Below are 8,888 nucleotides of genomic sequence, written 5' to 3' on the forward strand. Positions count from 1 at the left end.
CTAGATATCCAACTCTTTCAATCGGACATCAGAGTATATCCGGAAGTTTGAGTGACTCTCGTTCAAATAGTGAATGTCTTAAATTTTTTATCCTAAAATAAAATATCTTGTATATCGTAACTAGATTTGAATGTTTGAGAAAATAGTTTCACGGGCTAATGCAGATGATTCATACAACGGTATTACCATGTATAATCCGTCAATTTCCAACTAATACAGAATGCTCTATTAATTGACTCTCACCCCATTCAAGAAGTGTACAAACGTTCTAGAGGGGCCGTCGACGATTTCACCTTTGGAAAGCGTATCGAAGTTGCACCATGGCCGGTGCAATAGACATGTTTACAAGCATGGAAAATGCTGTTGCATTAAATCTTAATTCCTTTCGTCATCCTACCACCGTTGACTTTGTTCTGGGTCTTCGAGGTTCTCGCTTTATATCGGAAGGAATGCTGCTTGAAGAATCCCCATCGAGGCTCTCGCTTTAGATCGTAAGGAAGCCCGCCTGAACAATTCCAATTCCCAAACTGTCATCTTCTATCCATCTCCGATACAAAATGTGGAGATTCGAATCGCTCCTCTCGATGTAGTGTACCTAAGAAAAAAAAGGGTCTCTTTTTTGGTTGATTCCTAGTCCCAAAAGATGCAAAAAGGAGGTACCTTTGACTGTGACTAGCGGTGTGGTGATGGCGAGCAGGCAAGTCAGGGGTATGGGCGGCTTCGAGAGCTTCAGCTCGACGAGGAGCAGCGGGGTAACAGAGATTGAGGAGGAGGCGGTGCCGCCGGCGCCGCCCGCTGAGGAGAAGCTCTACGTCGCGGTGGCGGCGGAATTGAAGGCCGGGAAGGCCACTTTGTTCTGGGCGATTCAAAACTCTAACAGGGGCCGGACCATTGTTCTCGCCCACGTTCATGTCCCAGCGAAGACGATTCCCATGAGTACGAACTGAAATTTCTCTTTCTCTTTCTCTTTCTCAAGAATTAGGGGGCAAATTAAATCCCTTTTTTCTTGGTTATTTCTCGAATTTGCATATTTCTATCTTCTAGGCAACTCTTTTTCTTGGATTTAGGGTTCGAGGAACTCGCTTATTCTTTGGAATGATAATTCATTGTTGCTAGAATGATTTTATAGGTCGTATTAGATGGTGGGGTGTTTTTTTCTCTTCGACCCTGAACAATTTGTAGAAACTTATAGAGTTTTGCTCACGAATTTAGAAAATGAATTCCTGTTTTGCTATTTCTTCCCGTTTTCCTCTTCAACGAAGTCAATTCCTTTGATGTAGAATCGATTAATGTAAAGCATGCATGCCTTTACAACGACTCCTTTCGATTCTTCTTGAATTGGTTCGATCCTAGCTATGGCGCATTTGTAAAGATTTTTTCTTCAAATAAGGTGTGTAACCATGGGATGCAGGGTTTCTAGGTCACTTGTCGTGAGCGCTTCCTAATATACTCTAGCGGCCGGGGAAAAACTTCCGTGGGACCGGGTCGGTCGTCCTAGTTTCGGTGTTATCTGGGTCCGAGGAAAGGTATATTGCACCCTTACCCTGTTTTACAAGAGTTTGTTTTCGAGATTCGAATTTGTGACCTCTAGGTTACACGACAACATGACATTGATATGTCTTGGTTAAAATAATCCACTCATCCAAAGTTTATTAGACGGATGACACATAGCCCCCGGGGCTTTGGTGCGCGATAGTAAGCGATGGAATGGTCTCCCTAAGTAACAAGGGTTTGAATCTCACCGAGGACACATTAGACATGAGGAGTTTGAATTACTTGTGACGCTCGGCCGTCCATCAAGATTCATCTATACTTCCCAATTTACCCTAGTAACTAATTGGAAATTTCTATAGGATTAAATTGATCACCTCCAGGATTAATCGGGTCATAAGAGTTAGATATCTGGATTAATTAAAAAAAAAAAAATAGATCGATGACACATGCTGTTGAAGGAAGCTAAATCTGTGACTGGGAACTCAACCTGATTCGACCAAGCTCTAAGCTGTTTAGATGAGCTAAGCCTGACACCTTATCCAGCTTGACCATATTCGATCGCCTATAGCCAACTTCCCTAACCAAGAAAATCAGAGTTAGACTCTATATCTACTGGACTTCAGTATCTTTCATACTTTTGACTATAAAAGTAAGTGTTTAATGAAGCTGAAATATTAGGTAGACATTAATGACACCTTTTGCAAACCACAAATTGTCAGTCTTCTTTTACTTCTCTTGCCATATATGTGGAATTTATGATTGGATCTCCTATTGAGTGTTAGATAGAATTATTCACTTCTCTTGCCATAAGTTTATATACTGAGACAATAAGCACAACATACAGATGAAACTCTTCACAAGGTTAAAAGACCAGCTTTATTGAAGAAAACCAAGAGGTTTAATGGGTACAAATTTGTCTTCTGCTTTCAGTGGTAACTAGTGTTGTTGGATGTGATGCCATATTTGAGAAGTTCATGACTAAAATTTGTCTTACATTATTATTGCAACAATTGCTTTGTCTTGCAATAAAAGTTAGTATTGCCTCACTGGTTCTCTTATGTATGAAACTTCACTAAAACAATTTGATCACTTGTCATTGGTACCAGTGGGAGGCAAGTTTCCTGAAAGCTGCTTGACGACAACACAAGTCAATGCTTACAGGATGTTGGAAAGAGATAAAATGAACAAGAGTTTGAATGCATACATCAATTTATGTTCAGAAATGAAGGTACTTCATGTTTTGTGTTTAGTGTTGGTTCCTCTTTGATAATATCATCACATGCACATCGACCGAGGAATAGAATCCCCTGTAATGCAAATTAGGAATCAATTATCTTTTAAATTTTAAATTGTAGTCGATTTCGGTGATCCTCCTATTGATGATCTCTTCATCGATAATATTTTCTATTTAGTAAAGTTTATCATGTGGGAAAGCCTGGTGCTTTGTGTTCATCTTCTTGAAGGAAGTCGGATATGTTTCTAATTTTGTTTATTTACTTCTCAGGTAAAAGTGGAAAAGGTGGTGATTGAGATGGATGATATTGCAAATGGTCTTGTCGAGCTGATTGAACTACATTGTATCACCAAACTTGTGATGGGAGCTGCAGCCGATAAGCATTATTCTAGGCAAGATCTGATATTCTTTACTGTTTTTAGTAGATTTAGTCACAGAATACTTGCAGTTCTCAATCAGTAAAATCTCAATTAGCTGCTTTGGCTAATCCACTAAGGTTTTACTAGTTGTTATTCCTTACAGTTTCATGAATTAAAAAAAAAACAAAGAAACAATAAAAGAAAGGGCCAAAAAGGCATCTAAAAGCACACAATATAGTGGATGACATTCATCACAGATCCACTAAATGTTACTAGCCTTGTGACATTCTTCATTTAACTCTCTAAACTGATTCCAGTATGGTTAGAAGAAAAATAAAAGATGTTAAGTTCCTTAACTAATACAATATGCTCGCTTCACAGGAAAATGAAAGACGTTAAGTCCAAGACCGCAATCAATGTAAAGCAACTAGCTAATCCATTGTGCAAAATATACTTCATTTGCAAGGGACACCTGATCTACACCAGGTTTGAGTTTGCTAGTCTTTATTAGTTCTCCATTGATATGCTAACATTGTAAATGTTCTGCTTTAGCTCATTTTTAAAGAACCTTCATAACTTATGACCTATGAATCATCGTAAGTCATAACTTGTATCTTATAATATATAAATTCACACACTTTTTTACACAGGGAGTCTACTTCGCATGCATCTTGGATGGCTCGATCACCTATGGATAGCCAAAGCTCGATGGGCAGGTCAAGTGAACAGTCGAGGGTGCCAAGTTTATCCCCAAGACAGTCCTCCATGGCCAGCTCAAATGAGCAATCAAGGGCACCAAATGTATTCATGAGACAAACTGAATCTTTAAGTTCCTACATAAGTACTACCGAAGATTTTTCCAGACAAACATCTTCTAGTTCTTTTGGAGATAGAAATGTAGTGGAGTTGCCACCCGCATTGCTTGTTAGAACTCCACATAGTAGAAGTATTGGAGGTTCTTCGGTCGATCCATGGGAAGGAATTACGAGGAGTTCTTACACTTCTGGTCGATCATCTCTTAATTATGAAGAAATCATTAATGCGACACCATCAGTGGCCAATTACGATGAGAGTGAAGCTGGATCTGTGATCTTGCCTTCCCTTAATGATAAGGAACTTCCCTTTTCACCTCCAAATCAAGATCTGGTGAGTCACATGACAATTTTTGGTAATCTTGTGGAAAAATCAACGAATGATTGTCAAGATATTCTTGTAATTTAGCATGCCTGAGGTGGATGTTTTCTTTGAAATAGCTATCAATGCATCATGTTGACAAGCAAATCGATATGATTGTAGTAAAAGTAGTAATTTTGCAAATTGTTTGAAACTATAGTTTAGGCTCCAAAGTCCTGAAATAAAGTAATATCGTCATCTAACAAGTTGTGAACAATGTATTTGGATAATTTTATACAAAAGAAGGCTCCTTTGACAATACTACACACTAATTTACAGGAACATGATGTTTCCGATGAAGAGGTCTATAAGAAGCTCCAAGAAGCCCTAAAAGAAGCTGAGAACTTAAAAAATGAGGCATACGAAGAGTATTGCAAGCGTCAAAAGGCAGAAATGAATGCAGTTTTGGCTCTCCAAAAGGTATCTTTTTCTTTATCCACTCTCATGCCCAAGAGATTTGAGTATTTCTGTTGAATATTACGATGGTGGCTAAACAGAATTGTGAGAGTTCTGGTGTGCCTGTGCAAAGAAAAAAATATATATCTTCTCAATTCACTCTATTGAAAACTTTCTTTTCAGGTTAAAGCATCAGAGAGTAAGTATGCCAAGGAGGCAAGATTAAGGAAAGAAATTGAGGAAACACTTGCAGTTGAAAAATTGCAATTAGAAAAACTAAAAGGGCAGCATTCTGAAATATCTGAACGACTCAAGAAGGCAGTCGAGGAGAAAGTGAAGTTGGAACTCCAGATTACTGAATCTGAAAATGCTGCTATAGATTATGAAAGGAAGCTATCAGAGGCACACGGACTTCTCCGATCCCTTCAGTCGGATTATGATGCACTGCAGCAGGAACATGACAAGGCAGTTAGAGAGGTTGAAGAGTTACTTCAGAAGAGAGATCAGACAGCCTGCATTCTTGGATCTTTCAATTCAGAATTCTCTGCTTTAGAGCTTAAGAAAGCAACTGAAGACTTCAGTAATGATTTGAAGATTGGGGAAGGAGGCTTTGGAAGTGTCTACAAAGGTTTTCTGCGAAACACGACTGTGGCTATAAAGTTGTTGCATCCACAAAGTATGCAAGGCAGATCTGAGTTTCATCAAGAGGTACAAACCAAATTGAATTTTTCTTTTTGATAGTTAGACATCTCATTTGTTCTTATGAATTCAATATCTGATCTATCAGGTGGCCATCTTAAGTAGGGTGAGGCACCCAAACCTTGTTACGCTTATAGGTGCTTGCTCAGAAACTCTTGCACTCGTGTACGAGTTCCTTCCTAACGGAAGCCTTCAAGATCGTCTCGCCTGTGCAAATAATTCTGAACCTCTCACATGGCAGGTCCGAACACGGGTCATTGCGGAGATATGCTCTGCTTTGGTCTTCCTTCACTCCAACAATCCCCATCCTATAGTCCATGGAGACCTTAAGCCTGATAACATTCTTCTCGATGCCAACTATGTGAGTAAGATTGGTGATTTTGGCATCTCTCGTCTTCTTGACCAATCCAGTATGTACGCCACTCTCTACCACAATACGACTAATCCCAAAGGAACCTTCGCGTACATGGACCCTGAATATGTTACCACTGGGGAGCTTACACCACAATCTGACGTCTACTCTTTCGGGATTATAATCCTGCAGCTCTTGACTGGAAAACCTCCTGTAGGCATTGCCAGAGTTGTAGAGGTATATATGAATGATGAAAAACTGCATGAAATCATCGACAAATCTGCAGGAAACTGGCCATTTGTGCAAGCAAACCAGTTGGCACATCTGGGCCTCAGATGCTGTGCTATCAGTCGGAAGAACAGACCAGATCTAGCTGGGCAGGTTTGGAAGACTGTCGAACCATTGATGAAGGTTGCTTCATTATCTACGACAACACAGTCAAGTAAATCGTTCAGCGACCGCATACCTCATTACTTTATCTGTCCCATCTTCCAGGTCAGTATTCGTTCCTCTTACTAAACAGTCAGTGTCTCAGTGAACAAAACTGAGGTGTTTTGCTTGAAGTGGACTTGTATCATTTCTGAAAAAAAATCGACTTCGAAACAATTTCAGGACATCATGAGAAATCCACACATAGCAACTGATGGCTTCACTTATGAAGCTGAAGCTATGCGGGGATGGATCGACAGCGGCCATGATACATCACCCATGACAAACTTAAAACTTCTAAATTGCGAGCTTATCCCAAACCATGCACTGCGTTCAGCCATTCAAGAATGGCTTCAATCGCAACCACAGCAGTTTTTGTAACTGTTTTATACAGAACAGAAGAACTCTGTCAGCCCTCCCCAAAATCGCAGAGATCTTCATCTTCATGATCCGCCATGTTATGTTCTGATATCTGGAATCAGGTACGTGTGTTGTAAATATGTTAGTTTCTTAGAAAAATGAAAAACATAAGGAAAATTGCAGTCTCCAATTGAGAGTTGCATAAACAAGTTGTTGATCCTGTGTGATTGATAACATTTCTGTGTAATTTTTATAGGATTCTTTTCAACCTATACAAATGATTCATCTGTCTTTGTTGGATATTAGTGAGATAGCTTGACAATTTTTTTTTATCATTTTTGTTTTGAAAAAAATTGAATTTTTCAGTGGATATAACAGGGCTACGCTGGGCATTTCACAATATTTTACTCTGTTATCTCACTGGCCACTGTGACCCTACAAATCTTATCTTCTTGCGAATCCAACCACTTCCAACTCTGCGTTCCTCGTCCTGTAGATCTCCAAGGCCCTGAATTTCACTGGCAAGATCCAATTTTTATAGGAATTGGGTCGTCAAAATCCTTTTTTTTTTCTACCGTTAACGAGCGATCCGTCAGCGCCGGCGAACGATGTCTGATGGTGTAACCCCCACCGCTGCCACCGGCGGCATCGTCCCGCCGGTGGCACCGCCCCGTCGCCGCTCTCTCAGCCCCCGCCACCTAATCTGCCTGACCGTCGCAGCCGTCCTCGCTGCCTACCGCATGGTCCCCTCCACTGACCTCGCCTTCGCCCCCTTCTCCCTCGCCTACATCTACTTCCTCTCCGCCTTCGCCTTCCCACCCCTCCGCTCCGCCGACAACAGCCCAGTGTTCGACCTCCGCAACCGCCTCCTCGGCCAATACGTCTCCTTCGCCGCCTTCCTCGGCCTCCTCCTGCCGCTTATGCACATCCTCGACTGCGCCTCCGGCGGAGACACTGGCGGCGCCGTTGCCGCCGCCCCGCACCTGTTCCTCCTCTGCATCCAGGTGTTCCTCGAGGGCTTCACCTTCTCCCGCGGTTTCTCGCTGCCGATCTTCGCCTTCACGCCCATCCTCTACAACAGCAAGCGACTCGTCGCCTTATTTTGGTGGGTGGCAAGCGAGTTCGAGAGGGCAGAGGGAGGGCGGCGGATGGTGGCGGGGCGCGTCCTCGCGGTTGCCAATTCGATCCTTTGGGTCTACAATCTGTTTGGGTTTTTGCTCCCCGTTTACCTGCCCAGGGTCCTCCAGCGCTACTATTCCGGATCAAAATAATAACAATTTGTATAAGGGGTTATATGCAAGATTTTTAATAACTACTGGTGATATCTAAGCTGTACTTCAATCTTTGTGAATCCTTCATTTGTAACTAAGCTCATAGATTAACACTTGCCAAACGTGTTAGCTATCGACATTGTAAAGATCTCCAAAGTTATTGGATTCTGATTTTAAAAAGTAGAGCGACATGAGCTTCAAAATTAACACCAACTCCTCTGTGAAAATCTTACCCTAATTTTAGGATGATAAATGAATCGGACGTTATGAATAAATTTAATATTCGATTTGATAAAAATTTATTTAAGTTTGTCTAATATACAAGGTTAATTAAACGAATAAATTTAAAAAACTTGTTAAATTAAATAAATAAAATTAAATATATGTATTTAGCTTGTTTATGTTTGTGAACAATATTTATGAATAATATTTATTAATTATGTTGATCAGTAAAATTTTTATCAACATATTAAATAAATAAATAATTAAAATAAATAAATAAATTTGTATCATCAAATTTAATAATCAATTAAATAAACTTAAATTGAGGACTCGATAATTTTTAAACGAATCTAAGTTAAAATCAAATTTAAATTAAACATATAAAAAAAAAGAAATCAAATTAAATTTGAATAATCTTTCAACCGTTTAATTTATTTTAAACTAGACTTGACTTAACTTAAATCTTATCAAATAAACTCACCCTACCTAACCTTTCGTTTCTTGTCTTGATTATTGATTCATTTTGGGAATTCTTCAATTTCCAACTCCAGTGGATTAGTTGCTCGATATGTGATCCACTCCATCACCCGTTGCCCGTGGACAAGCTCAAATCATGCAACATATACACCCTTCTCAAAATCTTTATCTTCAAGGACATCGATTCACACAACATCATCATCATCATCATCATCATCATAGCCCATCCCTCAGGGGGTCATGGCCACGATGAAAATCAAAATCTAAGCGGTCAACATTCATGTATCGGTGGCCGGTCGGACAACTCACTCGCCCGATCGGGACAAAGAGGTACCGATCAGATATCACCACAGCTCGACCAGGCACCAAGCTTTCGACGCTCAAAGCAAGACATACACCAAGCAGCTAGCTCGCTCGAACTT

The 8,888-nt window shown here is 40.3% G+C and overlaps 2 protein-coding genes across 2 annotated transcripts; both read left to right on the plus strand.

The window, feature by feature from the left end:
* The first annotated feature begins 321 nt into the window (after positions 1 to 321).
* LOC121996686 (U-box domain-containing protein 33-like) lies at positions 322 to 6,717 on the plus strand. The gene is made up of 9 exons (XM_042550730.1): positions 322 to 936; positions 2,601 to 2,722; positions 2,999 to 3,120; positions 3,469 to 3,573; positions 3,738 to 4,233; positions 4,540 to 4,680; positions 4,840 to 5,364; positions 5,444 to 6,202; positions 6,320 to 6,717. Exons 1-9 carry the CDS (start codon positions 687 to 689, stop codon positions 6,515 to 6,517), a joined length of 2,718 nt encoding a protein of 905 aa, XP_042406664.1. The 5' UTR covers positions 322 to 686; the 3' UTR covers positions 6,518 to 6,717.
* A 218-nt stretch (positions 6,718 to 6,935) lies between these two features.
* Positions 6,936 to 7,974, plus strand: LOC121996687. Its single transcript, XM_042550731.1, has one exon. The coding sequence runs from the start codon at positions 7,105 to 7,107 to the stop codon at positions 7,765 to 7,767; it is 663 nt and encodes a 220-aa protein (XP_042406665.1). The 5' UTR covers positions 6,936 to 7,104; the 3' UTR covers positions 7,768 to 7,974.
* The last annotated feature ends 914 nt before the right edge of the window (positions 7,975 to 8,888 follow it).

This window comes from Zingiber officinale, chromosome 6A (assembly GCF_018446385.1).
Source record: "Zingiber officinale cultivar Zhangliang chromosome 6A, Zo_v1.1, whole genome shotgun sequence".
Classification (NCBI taxonomy): Eukaryota; Viridiplantae; Streptophyta; class Magnoliopsida; order Zingiberales; family Zingiberaceae; genus Zingiber; species Zingiber officinale.

Bases quoted from the DNA above. Each gene is read 5' to 3' on its own strand.
- LOC121996686 (XM_042550730.1), top strand. From the start codon at position 687: ATGGCGAGCAGGCAAGTCAGGGGTATGGGCGGCTTCGAGAGCTTCAGC. The intron at 3,121-3,468 runs GCAAGATCTGAT...CTCGCTTCACAG, and splicing joins GCCGATAAGCATTATTCTAG to GAAAATGAAAGACGTTAAGT. The intron at 6,203-6,319 runs GTCAGTATTCGT...AAACAATTTCAG, and splicing joins TTATCTGTCCCATCTTCCAG to GACATCATGAGAAATCCACA.
- LOC121996687 (XM_042550731.1), top strand. From the start codon at position 7,105: ATGTCTGATGGTGTAACCCCCACCGCTGCCACCGGCGGCATCGTCCCG.